Below are 17,369 nucleotides of genomic sequence, written 5' to 3'. Positions count from 1 at the left end.
CAATGGCGCCGCCCGGCCCGCCGCCCCCCCGCCCCCCGCCGGGCCTCGCTGGCCTCAACCGAGCCGCGGCGCCGCCGCCATGAGCTCGCGGCAGCCGGACGCTCCCGGTAAGGCCCCCCGCGCTCCCCGCCGGCCCGGCTAGGCCGCGGTGGGGCGGGCGGCGGCGCTGAGCGCTGCCCTCTCTCTTCGCAGCGCTGGAGCAGGGCGGCGGGGCCCGCCCGGGCAAGATGTCGCTGCCCGTCGGCGTGCCGCGGCGGGCCTTCAGCTACGACGACGCCCTGGAGGACACGGCGCCCATGACGCCGCCGCCCGCCGACCTGTGCGCCAACGTCCTCTGGAAACAGCCGGTCATCCCCGAGCGCAAGTACCAGGAGCTCTCGAAGGTAGGGGCCGGCCGGTCGCCGCGGTGGCCGCGGCCCGGGCGTGCCTCCTGTGTGCCGCTGCAGCCCGGCCCCGGCGGCCCTCCTGCCTGGCCGACGCACCGCACCGGGCGAGCTGCCCCCTGCCCTCCGCGGCAGAGACCCGCCGGGCCCTGGGAGCCCTCGGGCGGTGCTGGGGACAAGAGACCGGCTTTGCTGCCTGGCCCTGTTGTGGGAACACTGAAGTGTGGTCGAGATAGGCGTGTTCGGGGAGTCTCCTCGCTTGTGGGAGGCGTTTATGGGTAAAAAAGCTGCAAGCTGTAACCAGGTGTAATTAAACCAGAGCAAAAGGGTAGATTTAGGTTGGATGTAAATTCTTTACTATGAGGGTGGTGAGGCGCTGGAACAGGTTGCTAGAGAAGCTGTGGATGCCCCATCCCTGGAAGCGTTTAAAGTCGGGGGGGGGGGTGAGGCTTTGAGCAACCTGATCTAGTGAAAGGTGTCCCTGCCTGCAGCAGGGGGGCTGGACTAGATGGTCTCTGAAGGTCCCTTTCAACCCAAACTGTTCTGTGAAACGACTGTGGGGATGCTTTGAGTGCAGGACCAGCTCTTCTAAATTTAGAGGCTGTTTTCTAAGTTTGAAGTGAAGTTAAATGTTGTTGAATGGAAGTAAATAACTGCATCCCTTTGAGCTTAACCTCTACTTTTCACCTTGTTTTGTTTTAAAATCTTTCTCGTGGAAGAAAACCTAAAGTTGTGGTTTGGCACAAAAAGCAAACTGTCCAGTCAGGGAACAGTAACTCCTGTGTTAGGAGGAGGAAGTCTGTGTTTCACAAGATTTCTTGTTTTCTAGCATTCATTGTCTGGTTCTTTGTTGCTAGCGTCGCGTGATCAGTGGTAGAACTATGACTGCTAGATACACTGAGCAAGAAACTGATATAAGGAATGAGGAGGAAAACAAGATCTAAATACCAGCCTCTAATCTGTGTGACTGCCATTCTGTATCTGAGCTGTCTGTGGAGGGGTGCTCTTGCCCAGTTGACCTTGAAGTCCAATTTGCAGTTACGAGAATGGAAGTAGATATGTTCTGGTTTCCTTCCTGTTGACCTTCTTGTACTTAGACTAACAACTTGTTGGCTCTGAGCTTGGTAGGTTTTCAGATGTTGGATGCAAGTTGCTTGCTTGTTGCTAAGAATTATAAGGTTCAAGCTCTAAACATTCCTGGGCTGTAGTGAGAACAGTGTACGGGTTTCTTCTGTGGCATGAAGGCTAGCTGCTAGAGCAGCTTGACTTTGTGTCTCATTGAGTAGCTAGAGATATGTCCTGGCAAGGTGCTGAGATACTTTCTCAAACTGTACCCTGCTTCTTCCCCACAGGTTGAGGAAGGGGATGCTAACATGAATGCACCCGTTATAACTCCTTCATCATCCACTGAAAGTGTGAACAAGGTACCTGTGGTGAAGGCCAAGGCCACTCACATCATCATGAACTCTCTCATTACAAGTAAGAACTCTCACCTCTAATGTGGTGGCTAATGGGGTGCGGGCACATGAGTGTGCTCCGGCTTGGTAATGCCTCAAGGTAACTACCAGAGTTCCTGGACAGCTTGTGGGTTCAGACTGACTCTGCTCTTGAGCTGTATGAGTTTTTTTGGAGGATGCTTCTAGAAGGAAGCAAGGAACTAGGGAATAGGCCACACTTACTGCCTCTGTTTCCAGGTGCTGGAGGTGGGTGATGAGGGAGGAGTGCAGGGTATGTTATCTGCTGATAGGACGCTGCAGTCCATGCCACCTTGTTGCTGGAGTGCAGAGGCGGCTGCTGCTGCTACTCTGTTTGCTTATTAACTTGCTATTTCTGAATGGCAGGTAAAGCTCTAAAATTAACCAAAGTGGTGTGGAGAGCTGATGTACTGTGCTAATGGAGCACTTGCTGGCATTTATGTTAGTTAATAGCAGCAGCAGCTGTCTTACTAACAGTAATGCTTACTTTAAAAAAAACGAACCTCATAAATCATAATGCTTTAAAATCAAATTGGGTCAGTTATGCTTGCAGAGAAGACATGCCTGTTTGTGACAAGAGGAATTAATCATGTGTTAATCTCTCCCTGCTGCCTCTTCTTTTAGCAGCTGGGATCAGAGCTTCACCTTTTCCTCCAAGCAGTGCTTCCAAAGACTTCTAGATTTTCAGACCAGCATTTTGAAATAGCTATACATCTGCACTTATTTCAGTCTTGGCTCAAAAATAACCAACACATCACAAAATAAAATCCAGGAATATGAACTTTCTTCTGGAAAGCAGCTCCTGTTCTAGTCTAATGATAAAATGCTAATCTAGGAAAAACAATGATGGCCTAAAAACGTTCTTGTGCAGTAAGAAGTCAGGAGCCCCAACCTACACCTCCCAGGAAGAACATTCAGTCACAAGTTGGAAATAAACAAAGGTCCTCTAGATTTCTCATCTATCATTTGCACTGTCCCTGCAAATAACTTTAACATTAATGTGGGAATTCTTATCTGTTTAAGAAGACATTGGGGTTTTCCAGTAATCTTTTTGTGCTCTAATTCCTTTTGACTTTTTTCTTGGTTCCACTAGGGAGTGAACATTTTATGCTGGTAGTGGGGGGGAAGTGCTTATATTTTTCAGAACTGAAGCTGATATCAGTGTATTATATGCTGGCTCTGTATTTGGCTGAAATAGCTTATTTACCTAATCTAGAATCACTGGGAGCCTTACCGCCTTTACCACCAGTGGTAAAGACTGGCTCTTTGACATGAGACAATCGCTGGCTGTGATTGTCAGATTAGCTAGTCTGGGCAGTCTTTCAGAAGACTTCATTTTTTGTTGGCAAAAAAACCTCCCTTGAATCTAGAGGGCCACTTAAAATGTCCAGCTTATTGGGGTCTCCTAGATTTAGGAAGTTGTAATTAGGAGTGATGCAACTTCTTGGGTGAGATGGGTTTAATTACAGTTTTGCATTTGTAATACATCTGGTGATTTGGGACAAATCACTGCTCATTTGACTTAGCCCTATGACTCAGGATAGTTTTAAAGTCAGAATATCTCATTAGCTTCATCTTGCTGCCTCTGTCAACTCATCACAACATGTAGGTATGAATGATGAAAAAAGGGTCTTGCATTCGGTTGCTTAAGTTGCCTTTGTTTGCTAGAACTGCTTGTGGTGGCATTTCTGTGTGAATATGTGCTCTTGTCCGTTCCAGAGCAGACTCAGGAGAGCATTCAGCGCTTTGAGCAGCAGGCAGGGCTGAGAGATGCTGGCTACACTCCCCACAAAGGCCTCACTACTGAGGAGACCAAGTATCACCGAGTGGCTGAGGCAGTCCACGTAAGGCTTGTTTTGCATTGGCTTTCTCCGTGTAAGTTGTGCACTAGCTTAAGACCTATCTGGTGACATAACTTTTGGAGCACGTTGCTAGGACTCTCCTTAAACTGCTTCCTCTGAAGGCTTTTAGCTCATTGTGTAAAAAAGGTTACCCACTTATATTTTAAAATTAGTGTTAGCCTTTATAATTTTGAAACAAAGTTTTTCCTGAAATCTGTCATTCCACGGTCATGTCAGACTATCACAGTCATCTTTCCAAGTGGGGACATCCCTACACAGAGTCTAGTTTCTTGCTGTACCTTTGGATGGTGCCCTGCAGTTGACTGTTGTAACTGTTTGTTCCAAGAGAACTTGTAAACCGTGCATTTCTGATGTGGAAGTTAGCAGATGAACTTGGGCTTGCCTCTTACTGGAAATAAAGACAAAAGTCTTGAATCAACATGTTTCTGACGAGCTCAGTTGCCCACAGTAATCTTGCAGTTGGAGTTTAATAGTGAACTCTCCAAGCATTACTCCCACAAGGTCAAAGTTTCAGTAACAGTGTTGGTGAATTGCATTAGTGTGGCTTGGATAGCCACAGGAAACATTCTGAGAAGGTGCCTGTGTAGCTGGTGTTGAACTATAACTGCCCTTCAAGTGACTTCTTCAAAGTCCAGTTTGTACTGTCTGACTTGTAATAACCTGGTTCACATACACCCAGTTCCTGTTTGCTTTATGACCAGGTGTACTCTTCAAATACAGTTCATCTCAGTGTTCTAGAGCAGTGTTTCCATCCTGTTGTATGTGGATTACTTCTCAGGGTCTAGCACTCCTAGACCTTGTACTTTCTGTATGAGGTCTGGTCTCACCTTCATTAGAGAACTTGTGGGACTGAAAACTTTGTTGCTCTGACAAGTGCTGCAGACAAATGGTTGCTGTGGCATTTAGACTTGTTACCGGGTAGCTGAACTGATGTGTAAGCTAGCTCTGCTACATCTGCAATGTCCCTATGAATGCTGGTGTTGAAGCAGTGCATTACTGTTGGGTAGTGACTCTGAATTGCAGAGCGAGCTGTGTGCAAGTATTGTAATACTGCGTTTAGCTTTAGGTGAAGTGACACTTAAATCCTTTATCACCTGTGATGTCAAAACTGGACAATTGTTTATAATAAAACTGGTGGTTCCTAATGTCTTGTATTTAAGCTCTGTTGCTTCTGTGTTTCTCTTGCCTCTCCTAACAGAAGCTAAAAATGCAGAGTGGAGAGATGACAAAAGATGACAAACAGACTTCTTCTGCTCAGTCCACTCCAAGCAGCACTCCCCACTCCTCTCCCAAGCATAAAAACAGGTACTCTGTTCCTGATAGACCACTAACTCCTTTGGTTTCCTACAGGCTGCTGAGGTGGGAGCTGCTACAAATAACCTTATCCAGTGAGGGACTGTCTAAGGGGTGAAATTCAGAGCCTGCTGTGCATTTTTGTTGGATAGATCCAAATGTTGAAAGCTTGTGGAACTTGAGCATACATATCTTTATCCTGGGTGGTAACAAACCTATTAAGATTGTTTAAATTGCCCCTGGTAACTACATGTAAAGTTCCTGGCACAGTGGGGCTGCTTGAAGTATTTATTTTCATGTTTTATACATATCAATGATTTTTCCCTAGGGGTTGGTTTAGTCAGGGATCCTCTACTTCTATCACTGGCCCAGACTTTGCCATGGAAGCTGCTGGGGACAAATTGCCATCTGAAAGATGGAGCTTTTTTGGACCCAAAGCCATCCAGAAATCCACCAATGATCCAGGTATGTCCTCTAAAATCCCCTGCCCTGCAAGAACTAGGGGAGACCTGTCACACAACAAACTTGCTAGCTATTTCTGGAGCCTTATCCTGCTTGCCTTGTTACTTTCTAGGACCACCTTGTGAATGTGTGCTACTCACATCATTTCTGTGCCTAAATAAAAAGCAGTTAGGTAAAACCTATGTTAAAGATCTAAAAGTAGAAATAACTTGTACTGAGCTGCAGTGGAAGGGCAGGGTGTGAAGGCGACAGCTTTTTACTCTGCTTTCTCTGCTGTCTGGTGGAACCAGAACTGGAAGTGCCAGCCACTGATGTGGAATAGGCTTTAGATGACATGAAGCTGCTGGGTCTCGCATAGGCTTTCTGCAGTGTCAGGCATCAGTGACACTGCTTACTCCTGGCAGCAGTGGAAAAAGGACTTGGCTAGTTTTCCTAGCTCTTACTTGCTGTGATTTTTTTTTTTTCATCAGGAGGATTTACCATCCAGTCCTATAAAGGTGCCCAGAAGCCATCCCCAATGGAGCTGATGCGTGCTCAGGCTACTAGGATGCCAGAGGATCCAGTCACCTTCAAGCCACCCAAAATGGACATTCCAGTCACAGAAGGGAGGAAACAATCTCCACGTTCCCATAATATCAAACCTCGGGATCTGAATGTGCTCACTCCCACCGGGTTCTAGGAAGAACGCTTCTGGTGTCTTTAGCAGGCTACAGGGTGTCTTAGGCTCTGCTTCCCTGTCCCATTGTGCTGCAGTGAAATAGGAAAGTCTCCCTTCCAGCTCTTCATCTCAGAAAAGGAAACAGTTGTGACTGTCCTCCTAAAGCCAGTCTTGGAAAAACTCCTGTGCTAGTACTAAACCAATGTAAACCATCCTGTCTGCTGTATTGCACCAGTTCGGTCTGCTAGGCTGCACTAGATGTGTTTCCCAGTACACTACACCACAGTAAAACCTTGAACCATGTTTTGTGGGACCGGACTGCGTGTGGTGTGCAAGCAGGCTGGCTTGTCTACCCGTAGTCTGATTGTCTTGTACTGCTCAGTGCTGAAGTACCCTCAGGAGGACCGTGGTTCTGTCTGGCGTATATAGAACACCAGCAGAAAATGATGAAAACAAGCAAGGACTAAAAACTGGACCATTAACTGCCAGAAGGAAGTTGCTCTGGGAATGTGGTGGGTCAGTTTTAAATGTGGCACTCCCTTACTATCCAGTGTGACCTTATAGTTCAACACCTAGTACTTCTTTGGTTTTGGATTTTTAAAGGAGAAGTGGAGCAGTGACCATTCTGAGATGCTCTTAGAAAGGCAGGGAGCAGACTCTAATGGGGCTTGGCAGTAACAAGGAAGAGTTGCTTCTCTTCCAACTCTTCATGTTCCTCCAAAAAGGTAGAAATGACCAGAGCTGGTGTGGCTTGGACCAAGTAATCCTACTCTCTCTCTGCAAAACACTGTCCTGCCTTCTCCTAGACAACAGATTTACAGATGTTCTGGCATGCTGGGTGCTGCTTGATCTGTTTGATTTTTTTTTTCTAGCATCTTGTATGAATTGTGTAGAAGTGTATTAGACACCAGGGGCACTTCTCAAATAGGTTTTTTTCATCAGCATTAAATGCATTTTGCAGGGCTGGGGGAGGACTGAGGGCAGATCAAGGATAAACATTCCTCCCTGCTACAGTACAGCTAATGTAATTTTTGGCCTAGTCAGAACCAATTATTTGGAACAGCTAACACTTGCTTTCATGAAAAGTGGAAGGAACTCCTGGCTACCATCTAATCCCTTAGGCATTATAGGCAGCATTGCTCTGTAATCTTCACCTGTCCTGTGGCAAAAAGGTCTCCTCTCTCTCCATCTCACGATTGTGTTGCAGAGCTCCCTCAGCCAGCAGCAGGCTTTCTGCAGTGGCGAGGTGGCAGCAGCAGCCTTGCATCTGATATGGAAGCTTGTCTGTTGCCAAGACATTATACAGAGGTTACTTAACAGCTGGTAACCGTCGAGCTCTGAGGTTTCTGCCTTCTTAAATCAAACATTTCTCCCAGAGGGCGAGGCAGGGTTGGCTCACTGGGCTAGCTGCTGTCCCCTCTGAAGAAGCATGTTTTGTGGCTCTGCTTCTTCAAGCTTCAACAGCACTGCCAATGATGTGTTGTGTTGAAAGTCTCCCACCCAACCAAGCAGTTTTCACTGTCACCACTCATTTGCACCTTAGCAGTCTCTCATTTGACATTAATTTATTTGTTGTCTGTATTCATGTCTCTAATGTGTATGATTTTTTTTGTTATAAGAAAATAAAAACCTTGTGAATGGAGGTCCACCCTCGGTGTGTGTTAGCGCTGGCAAAGCATCTGTGGAAGAAATGTGGGGCTGTCCAGTGAGTGTGGGGTCAAGGTTCTGCCTAATAAGGCTCTGGCAGCCCTTGCACCAGGGTAAAATGTTTGCTCTGTAAAACTCCCTTTTGACAGGGAGACTCGGTTTAAAGCCAGGCTCAGTCCTGTGTTAGGGCTTGTGCAGATGAAACTAAACATGAAATCTTTGTGTTTTCCCAAGCTATTCAAATGGTGATTCTTCATGTTCCCGAGATTGCTTCTGTTGCAGCTTGTGTGCTGTTTTTGCACCTGTAGTGTGGAGGTGGGCACAGGTGGGAGCCAGGCTGGTATTTGCCTAGAGGTGCCCAGCTCCCAGTGGTATGGTGGTCTCTGCTTTGCCTTCCTCTGAAAAGTTCTGGTTTGAGTGCTGTTGTAGCATTTGTAGCTGCCAAAGTACTGCTGATAGAGCACACAGTTCTCCTGGGCTGGGTATGTCTGAGCTGAACACTGGTGTCTCCTGTGCTCCTAGAGCGTTAGCAGAACTAGAAGTGGTGAAATAAGTGCTGAAGCACTCAGGTACTCTGGTACAGGCGGCTGCTGCAGGTCTTGGTTACACAGGCTAATCTCAGTTTAGTTTGGAAAGGCTGGGGTTAAAGTGTGGCCTCTTGGTCTGATATTCTACTTTCCATATTTTATGCCAACATAATTTTTGGGGATATGACCAACATATCAGAAACTAACATCCATAACTATGGACCTCTTGCTGGAATGTGGCTTCTTTTCTAGTCTGGTGATACAAGTCTAATCCAGTTAAAAGGACCCAACTGGAAAATACACCTGAATGAGCACACCGTGCAGGAAGAGCAGCTTTCTAGGGCAGGGAGCACTTGGAGTTTGCGCTGCTGGGAATGCTTCTGGCTACTACTCCCAAAACAGACTTCTTCACTTTTCCCTGGATGGCTTATCCCTGGCTTAGAGGGGCAATGTCACGCAGATGAGTGGTTTGTTCTGCATCTGGCAGTTGGGAAGAGGCTTCCTAAAGAAAACCTGTGAGCCCTAGGTCAGACCCTTCCAAACGGTTCTGGGCTAACCGAAGCCAGGCTTCTGGATGAGGCCTTGCTGTGCAGCAAGCACCAGGTCTTCAGTGTGTGCGGCACTGACATCAGGACAGTAGTCATTCCTGGCCGTGACTGTGCTGCCCTATGCTCCTAGGCTCTGGTCTCATTAGGACCCTGCCCCAAGGGTCACCTACCACAGGGGCAGATAAAGGGGTGGTGGGCAGCTACAGAAATCTTTCTTTCACTCCCAACCTCTGTTGCTTCTGAACTGTCTGAGGAGAGCTTCTATAGAAATGCCTAATTGCTCTCTGACCTCAGCTGTGATTTGAGTTGATGGGAGTGTATTTGAATTGAGTATTTGTCTTCGTTGTAACACGCATGCTTGCCTGCACTGCAGACACTTCAGTGCACTCTGGAAGAGGCGCAGCATTTTCAGCTGATGCTGCTATCCAGTCCTCCCTCTTGACATGCTAATCACCTTGGGCAAAGTCATGTCGATGTATTTGATTTGGAACAGAAATGTTCCTCTCCTGAGGACTGACCAGCATGCCTTGGGGATCTCTGCACTGTGAATGCTGTCACTGCAGCCAACACCTGCTTTTTTTCTTAAATATTATCACCTTTTCCTAAATATTAAACAGGTATTTTGGCATTTTGCTTGCTGTGCAAAGTATTGTCAGAGTTTATGGCTGTATTAGTTTAATGCTACCCCAAGGTACAGCTGACAGCTCTGCACTTCCTTTGGGCAGGGCTGGCACCAAGATGGAAGAGTCTCAGCAAATATGAAAATAATTTATTTTTTTAAAGTGTACAAAGTGCCTTGTAAAACTGTAGGATGAGGCAAGTTTGAAAGGAAATTCTGAGACCATGTAAAACCAGACATTTTTCCAAAGAAACGTATAAACAAACCCACATGACGTACGGCACTTGAGACTGCAGCATGAGATGAGGGTTTTGATGGGGTTTTATAGAGGAAACGTGAAGCTCTTTGTGCCCCCTGCCGCAGTGGTTGTCTCCATCAGGTAGCAGCGACAATGAGGAACAACTCCCGAAGCATGCACAATTTCTCCATGATCTGCAGGGGAAAAGGCTGCCCCAGGACCTGCTGCATTCGGCTGATGAAGTCCTCTATCTTCAGTTGAATGTCCAGATGGCTGATGTCATCGCCGTCCTGGGGCTTGGGCTTGGCTTTCTGAATGATCAAGTCCATCCGGTCACTGAGTGAGCTCCGTAAGTGCTCTGCAAGAGGAAATGCTGGTGGGGAGAGGCAACACACAGTGGGCTGCCTGACCTGTTCAGGGACAGATTGCAGCGTGCCACAGGCAACGCTGCGGAGAGGAGTGGTTGGGAACCGTGCTGATCCTCTCATGGTTATCCTTGATGCTTTTGCACAAGACTAGCCTGGTGGAAGAAGGTACCGTCCCCTCCTGGAGCTCAGTCTGCATGTAGAGAGAGCCCAAGAAACGGGGAGGGGGCAGGGCTTGTAGCATCCTTTACTCCTGTGCTAGCGGCAGACTGGACAGCTGTCCAGCTGCAAAGGAGAGTCTCCAAAGAGTTTAACAACAGTGATCGTCTAGGGCTTCAGGGAGAATGAGACTCTATGCATATGTGATGGTGGGTTCCTCTGCATTCCTCTATGAGAGCCTTAACCCTGTGCTAAAGCAGCTGAATTTGGGAAGAGTCTTTAGGAATTTTCTGGTAAAATGACTTTAGGGAGTTTTAGGGAGTGTTTTGTGACTGCCGCTCTCCTGGGGTCAGAAATACTGCTCCTTCCATGGCTACTGTGGGTGGTGCTCCCTGCCCAATGCTAAGTGCTGAGTGTGTCCTGGCTTTACCATCCCTTTGACTTCTGCTTTTCCTCCTAAACCACCCTATTCTTCCACCCACTCTGTGCACAAATTAGACAACAGTGGGTACAAAGCACCCCCTTGTGTACTTCTCAGTGCTGGGATTGATCCTTTAGGAAGTAGGCTATTTCTTAGGGGCTAAACTTGGCAAAGCAGGTTGAATGCTCTGCTTGATGCAACATCACTTCTTTGCTCTGACTGCTGGGAATAGTTACTAGCATGGATGGAGGCACATTATCTTTCTAAGACTCAGTGGCCATGAGTTCGAGTGATGAGAAGAGAGGAGGAAGGGTACTTTGGCTGTTCTACTGCAGCCTCTTGATGAGATCATGTTTATTAAGGCCAGAACAGGCTGCTTACCCAGTATTACATTTTGGTAACTCAGCAGCAGCAAACTCAAGTACTGCAGCATCTCATCCCATCTTTGCCATGTTGCTGTTTCATCCTATGACAGGAGACAGTATTTGGTTATTAGAAGAGGTTTTCTTAGGAGAAAACAAGGCAAAGCAGAGGTTGGACTGGATACCTGGTATTGCAGCAGCACAGAGGAGTGGCTCAGGAAATACAGGATCTTGGCCAGAGACAAGGGCAAGGTCGTGGGCACGTCACAACTATGCTGGAACAACAGCTCTAGCAGTTTGCAGCGCAGGAGCTGGCTCTCCATAGTGTTTAAGAAAGCTTCCCTGGAAGACAAAGGGATTTACTCTGGGGGAGACAGCACAGCCTGGCCAGGGACAACTGCTGTAGCATGTTCCTGGTGTCCCGCTGGTGCTGATCTGGTGCAGGGGCTGCCCAGCAGTGCAGTGGAAGGAAAACCACCAGATGCGATAGAGAGACCTTCGTTATGCAGCTCAGCCATGGACATGTTTACATCCTTAGGTCTGACCTGTGGCAACTCGAGGTTGATACGGTCTGTGAAGCACGCTTATCTGCTTCACTTCACCCTGCCCAGCAGCCTGTGCGGAAGTTACCCATTCCTGCTGACGTGCAGGGAGCACAGCCAAGCAAGTGTGAAGTGGGGTCAGTGGCCAGCTGGATCTAGATCTGTCCTGGGTGGAGCGATAGCTTGGTTAGAGTCAGTTTGGCTTGATTAGACCCGATGTGTGCTCAGAGACAGTTCTGCTAAAAGGGTCCGAAAGGGCTGCCTGCTGGGGCTGGCAAACGTGCGTTTCAAATGTCTGTGGCTCTAGTTGTCTCATGTCTACGCTAGAGCCAGTCAGGCCCTTGTGCTTTGGCTTCAAATACTGCATTTCTTAGAGAAGCAAACAAAGGCATGTCAAGGCAAAGCTGCAAGAACTGCATCATATTTCTGATGAGCTTCTCAGGTGTCCCTGGGAATCACTGATGTGTTTGCCAGTACTTGACCATGCTGATGCAGACTGCTGCTTTTCAGACCCTCTTTACAGTTTTAAGGTCCTGCAACTTTAACAAGTGGGAGAATCAACTTTTCTCAGCAACACATGAGCTGGGGAGATGCATTCATGTGGTGATGTTCTATCTCCGTGGCATCTGTCAGTCCAACAGCCATGTGTTTGCTGGCTGGGTCATAAATGAGCCTGTCTTTCTATACCCTGTGGTACTTTATGCATCCAGACTTGGATGTAAATTGGGAATAAGACTATTGCTCACACAGGCAGATGCTGCCTTGCACATATTTGTCTCACCTTTGGCTCCTCAGGGGAATATTCAGTATAAATGGGAATATCACATCTGCGATCTTACAGGAGCTGCAGTTGGGAGATTTGTCCACTTCCACTGCGATGGACAACATCCGCTGGAGCAGGAGCATCACCCTAGGTTAGAGAGGCAGTCAACACTAGAGACGCTACCCCTCGGCTTGCAAAGTAAAGCAGTGGGGATGGCACCTAGTTCAGCCTCATGCCTTGCAGGGAGGGACATAAGGGAACGTAGCAGGCTAGATTTGATGTCTCTTCATGGCTTTTGAATCTGATGCTCTCGGAAGCAGAGCTAATCCCCAGATGGGAGGTCTCAGTGGCTGTACTTGGTGGAACAGGACGGGGCAGCCTGGGCTGTGCGCCAAGAGCTCCAGCCTTATGCTACATGTAAGAGGAGGACGCTCACTGAGCCAGTTTCCTACCAGGTGAGGAAGTCTCTTGCTCACCAAGTATATGTCTACCCCAAAGGAGAACTTCAGGTACAGCCTGGCTTCCCTGACCTGACAGGGAGAGACTCTGGCTTCTCCCTGACTTGGGCCCCATGATACTGCCAGCAGGGAGTCAGGACTTCTGGGGCTTACTTCTGGGCGAAGAAAGCTGGTGGAGCCACCTCTGCCTGGTCAGTGCTGACCAGCCATGGTGCAGATGAGCTGTGTTTGGCCCTTGCTTCTGCTGAAGAGGGTGTAATCTCTTGCGGCTGCTCCTGAGGCTGGGAGAACCCCAGTCCTGTAACTGCTGCGACCAACCATTCGACCACCTCCCTGGGACAGAAACAGGAACGTTAGTGGGGACAGGCCTGGTTTTGCTGCATTCTGACCTCTAGATCCACTTGGAGCTCAAGGAAAGATCCCGAGGGTGAAGAGTACATCCCACCCACTTGGACAGGCTAGGGAGTAGCTCTGTTGAGCAGCAGATTTATACGCTTGTCAACAGGACTGCCTCCTTCTCAGTCCTGTCTGGAGCAATGCAAATCTGACCTCATTCCTAGGAAAAGCCCGCTAGGTTGCAGTGGGAAATGCCTTACATCATCTCTGGTGGTTTGCTTTTGTAAACCTGCTCCTGTTCTTTACACTTGGGTCCTACACTTCCCTCCGACTCCTAAGCTTGTTTCCTGGAAAGTCTGAAAGACTGACCTGGAGTCTTGACAAGCGTTCCCTGAGCCCCTGCCTCTCAGCATCTGGTTAGAGAATAAGGGAGGAGGAGGTGTCCCTTACTTGACATTGTTGAAGCACATGTCACACGAAAGCACTTTCTTGGCGATCGACTTCTGCAGCAGGCGCAACCTCAGGTTCTGCTGGAAGTCGTCCTCCAGGGTCTGCACCACGTACTGCAGGAAGAGGAGACGGCCAGGGGGCTTCTCCTGAGGGCAGATGGAGATGGTATGAGCCTAGCGGAGCCACAGGGTGAGGAGCACCAGGGAATTTGGCTGTCTCAGGAATGGGCTGATGTACATGACATAGCTCCAGGAGGGGCTGCCTGGCTCAGGCAATGCCCCGGGGGCTTCGCTGGACCTGCACTACCATTGCATTAGGGCTGTGGCCCACAGAGGCTTTGTCTGTTGCTGTGTCTTCTTCAGATGAGACAACCTGCCTACAGCTGTGCAGCAGCTTAGGGAGCACTGCGGATAAAAGTGGGAGACCCAACTGGCATTTGCTGCCCTTAGTTGCTGCAATAAAACTGCATGTTGGACTGGCCCATTCTGCAGGAGAGCATGGCCATGAGGCCCTGGGGCAATGCTTACCCTCAGGCACCGCGTGCTGGATTATCCCTGCCCAGTGTGACACACGCAGTGCCAAGTACCTGGTCCTCCATGACGTATTTCAGCAGCATCCAGTCCCATCCCACTGTGGCGGCGTTGGCTGGATGGAGCCTGCAAGGACAGCACTGTCCATTTGTGCTGAACTGCCCAACCGTCTGCCTGGAGGCACAGCAGCCCCTGGCCCTCCCCCGGCCTCACTTGCTCGGGGCCCTGCTCTGCTTTCTCCTCTCCAGCTTCACCCTCTCCCTTTCTCCTCCCCTGACCACATTAATTTTTTGGAAGCACCTAACTGGGGCTGTACTCCGTGGAAAGCATCGGCACTCCTGGGCCCGTGGCCTCACAAAACATTGTGACTCTCTGTGAGAATCCTGACGGCAGCGGGGGAACTGCTCCAGTCATCTCCAGCCCATGGCCCCCACTGCAGCCCAGGGAAGGCGTTTCTGCCATGTCACAGCAGTGAAGAATGAGATCTGCTCTTCAGGAGCAAGGCAAACACTCCTCTGTCCTAGAGGGCTCCCTGGTGTCACAGGCTGTCCCTGCACTGTGTGGGCTTGCTACTAAATGATTAAAGGACGCCCATGATATAGTTGGAACTGCTTTCCCTCTTGTCTCAGCATCCCCTGCCTCTCTCACGCCCCCATCCTCCATTCACTTGGGGGTTTAGTGGCTGCTGTCTGGCCCAGCAATGGTCCTGACCGACCCACAGACAGCCCAGGGTGTGCCTGTGCTGATAACAGGCGGTAGGGACAGGAGGATCATCCTGGATTACGGGGGAAATTGCTCCCTGTTCTGTGGGTGAGGACTACAGAGAATAACCTTTATGCTGGCCAGGCCCCCGGGAGCACCTAGCCAGCCCCAGGGCACCATGGCAAAGGGAACACCTACATTTGGATCTTCATCAGCAGCATGTAGGTGTCCTTCAGGATCTCCCCTTGGTGGGGGTTCAACAGGATCTGTCTGATCAGGTGGGAGATGATTTCTTTGGGGGGACAGTGCTGGTGGGAGACGAACTCGCTCAGGAAATGCAACGTGCCCTCCAGAAAGTTCTCCTCCATGGTGGTGCGCACCATGCTCAGCTTCCCGCTGGGGATGAGCTCAGGTTTCTGCTGCGTGCAAGGCAAGGCAATGAGTGAAAACTGGCTCCCCCCAACACAAAGGAACCCAGCTGTGATGTGGGGCCCACCGTGAAGGGAACTGCAGTAACCAGAGATCCCAACTGCCTGGCAAAGCCTCCCCCGAAAGGGGAAGCGAAGCAGGGGCTGCCCCTGCTCCATCCTCTACTGCAGGGGCTGCTCTGAACCCTGTTTACCTGCTGTGTTTCCCTGTTGGGTGCTATGCCTTGGAGGAAGAGGTGCTGGACTCCGCTCCTTCTGAAATAGTGCAGTTTGTTCAGCCAGGCCTTGCTGTCAGCCTTGGTCCTGGCTGGGGCCACTTGCTGGATTGCTTCATGTGGTGGTAAGTCACCTGCTTCCAGCAAAGGCCCTTGGGCCTTCCCTGGGGTTGTGGGGATGGCTGGGGCAGGGCTCAGCCTCAGTGGCAGCTCCCTTTGCTGGCAGAGGTGGGGAGTCTCTTCCTCTGGGCCACCGGCTCTCCAGCTGCTGCTGCTGTCCAGGCTGGAGGGGGACAGGGACAGCAGGTCCGAGTCCAGCTGCATGCTGGCCAGGGAGCCCAAGTCACTATTAACAGTGGTGGTGCTGCAGTTCTGCTCTGGGCTGCAGGAGGAGCCGTGGCGGCTGGAGGTGGGAGAGAAGCAACTCCAGTTCTCCGCACTTTCTGCTGTGTCCGTGGTGGCACTGGGCTCTGCGGGAGTGCCATGCCAGGGTACTGCAGGGCTCGGCCCCGCCGTCGCCTCTGTTTCTTGCGTTGTGGTGGAGCAGAGCTGGGGATGGGATGTGTGTGCTGCCGGGGCAGCAGACGCCTGCCTGGGGTCCTGGTCAGCCCAGCCGGTGGCATGGGGAGGGCTGCAGAGAGGGCTGCATGTGTCCTCTGTCAGGTCGATGATGGTGAGGCTGCTCCACGGCGCCGGGTCTGTGCTCGTGTCCTCGCAGGTCAGATCGATGATCTGTGGGGACAGGGGCCAGCGCTGTCAGTGACGGTGGCACCTGGGTGCCTTGGTTCTCTCCTGCCAGGGACCTCTGCTATGGTGGCACTGTTGCCCCAGCCCAAGGGGAAAAAGGGGCTCATTGGCACCAGCCCAGGACGAGGGGCAAGACCCCCGGCCAAGGGGATGGGGCAGCCTGTGGGGTAGCAGCCCCGAGCTCTAGTGTCGTCCCGCCCCAGCAGCATGGCTGAGCCCAAGCCCGAGCCGGGCTCTTCTTCCCTGCTCCTGGCAGAGACAAACCCCCCGGCTCCTCCTGGGGCTCCTTACGGCAAACGGCTGTGTCCTCTGCTCCAAACACCTCTTGCCTTGGCCCAGAGCGGGCCTGGCTGCCTGCTCAGCTCCCTCCCAGGATGGCAAGTGCCAGCCCTGCTGGGGTGCCTGGGGAGGGCAACGGGAGTGCAGTGAGCGCTCCTGTCCCCCGTCCCCAGGGGCTCCTGCCTGGTGCTGGCAGGAGCAGCACAGGATCCGAACCTCAGCACCCCCCCTGCAGCATGACCTCACCCGCTACATGGACACGAGCGGTGGGGAACAGAGCTACCTTCACATCCATGGCACCAAGCCAGAGCTACAGCAGCCCCGAGACTTTGGGGACTCCCATCCAGGACTCGCCGGGTGATGCAGCACCCAGAGCTCCAAGGACGCGCCTGTCCGAGGGGCAGCAGGAGCAGGCAGGGGAAGGCAGCTGTGTCTGCACCACCGGCAGGCAGGACACGGCACTTCTCAGGATCTCGACGTGCCCGGGAGGGGTCAGAGCCTGTTTGCTCTTGGAAAAAAAAACCCCTCAGCGACTCAAAGCAGGAACACATTTTGCGGACAATTTAAATCCATTTTTTTCCCCTGACTCAGAACCTGCTGCTTTTCCCAAGGAGGGGCCGCATGTAGCCTGGGGAGGTGGCAAAACCCAGCAGGCCTCGCATGCTCCGGGAAGCTGGTGGAGCCGAGGAGGGCCGGAGGCTGCCCCGACTCCAGCCAGCCCTGCCGCACCGGACGCCGCGGAACTGCCGGCATTTGAAAGGTGCATCGGAACCGAAGCCAACTGCACCCGGTGCGGGGGTGGACAGACTGTTCCCCCCTGCCCAGGGCTGTGCCTTGCCGACGGCCTTGTGCCCTGAACCGCCGCTGCACCAGCTCATCATCCCCCCGTCCGCGGGGTGG

The 17,369-nt window shown here is 50.9% G+C and overlaps 2 protein-coding genes across 6 annotated transcripts; one reads left to right on the top strand and one right to left on the bottom strand.

Annotated features, from left to right (window-relative positions):
* Nucleotides 1–42: 42 nt before the first annotated feature.
* KIAA1191 (KIAA1191 ortholog) lies at nucleotides 43–7,775 on the top strand. The gene is made up of 7 exons (XM_076349987.1): nucleotides 43–107; nucleotides 193–383; nucleotides 1,736–1,862; nucleotides 3,578–3,702; nucleotides 4,919–5,025; nucleotides 5,342–5,478; nucleotides 5,946–7,775. The coding sequence occupies exons 1-7, from the start codon at nucleotides 80–82 to the stop codon at nucleotides 6,152–6,154; spliced, it is 924 nt and encodes a 307-aa protein (XP_076206102.1). The 5' UTR covers nucleotides 43–79; the 3' UTR covers nucleotides 6,155–7,775.
* A 1,834-nt stretch (nucleotides 7,776–9,609) lies between these two features.
* Nucleotides 9,610–16,826, bottom strand: SIMC1 (SUMO interacting motifs containing 1). 5 transcript variants are annotated; one of them, XM_076349928.1, is made up of 10 exons: nucleotides 16,753–16,826; nucleotides 15,423–16,196; nucleotides 14,999–15,219; nucleotides 14,155–14,224; nucleotides 13,569–13,714; nucleotides 12,936–13,115; nucleotides 12,343–12,471; nucleotides 11,205–11,361; nucleotides 11,039–11,123; nucleotides 9,610–10,070 (listed from the first exon to the last, which is right to left on the bottom strand). In XM_076349928.1, the coding sequence occupies exons 1-10, from the start codon at nucleotides 16,762–16,764 to the stop codon at nucleotides 9,850–9,852; spliced, it is 1,995 nt and encodes a 664-aa protein (XP_076206043.1). In that variant the 5' UTR covers nucleotides 16,765–16,826; the 3' UTR covers nucleotides 9,610–9,849. The 5 variants fall into 5 exon arrangements, with proteins under 5 accessions (XP_076206043.1, XP_076206044.1, XP_076206045.1 ...); XM_076349929.1 differs by having other exon boundaries at nucleotides 14,999–15,216; XM_076349930.1 differs by having other exon boundaries at nucleotides 15,423–16,175.
* Nucleotides 16,827–17,369: the final 543 nt, after the last annotated feature.

This window comes from Aptenodytes patagonicus, chromosome 12, assembly GCF_965638725.1.
Source record: "Aptenodytes patagonicus chromosome 12, bAptPat1.pri.cur, whole genome shotgun sequence".
Lineage (NCBI taxonomy): Eukaryota > Metazoa > Chordata > Aves > Sphenisciformes > Spheniscidae > Aptenodytes > Aptenodytes patagonicus.
The sequence above is the reverse complement of the archived record's forward strand: the minus strand, read 5'-3'. Positions and strand labels throughout refer to the sequence as shown.

Coding starts and splice junctions, on each gene's coding strand:
- SIMC1 (XM_076349928.1), bottom strand. Junction 15,220..15,422: donor CCAACAGGGAAACACAGCAG/GTAAACAGGGTT, acceptor CCTTGCACGCAG/CAGAAACCTGAGCTCATCCC. Junction 13,715..14,154: donor AATACGTCATGGAGGACCAG/GTACTTGGCACT, acceptor ATCTGCCCTCAG/GAGAAGCCCCCTGGCCGTCT.
- KIAA1191 (XM_076349987.1), top strand. CDS start 80: ATGAGCTCGCGGCAGCCGGACGCTCCCG. Junction 384..1,735: donor AGTACCAGGAGCTCTCGAAG/GTAGGGGCCGGC, acceptor TCTTCCCCACAG/GTTGAGGAAGGGGATGCTAA. Junction 3,703..4,918: donor GAGTGGCTGAGGCAGTCCAC/GTAAGGCTTGTT, acceptor CTCTCCTAACAG/AAGCTAAAAATGCAGAGTGG.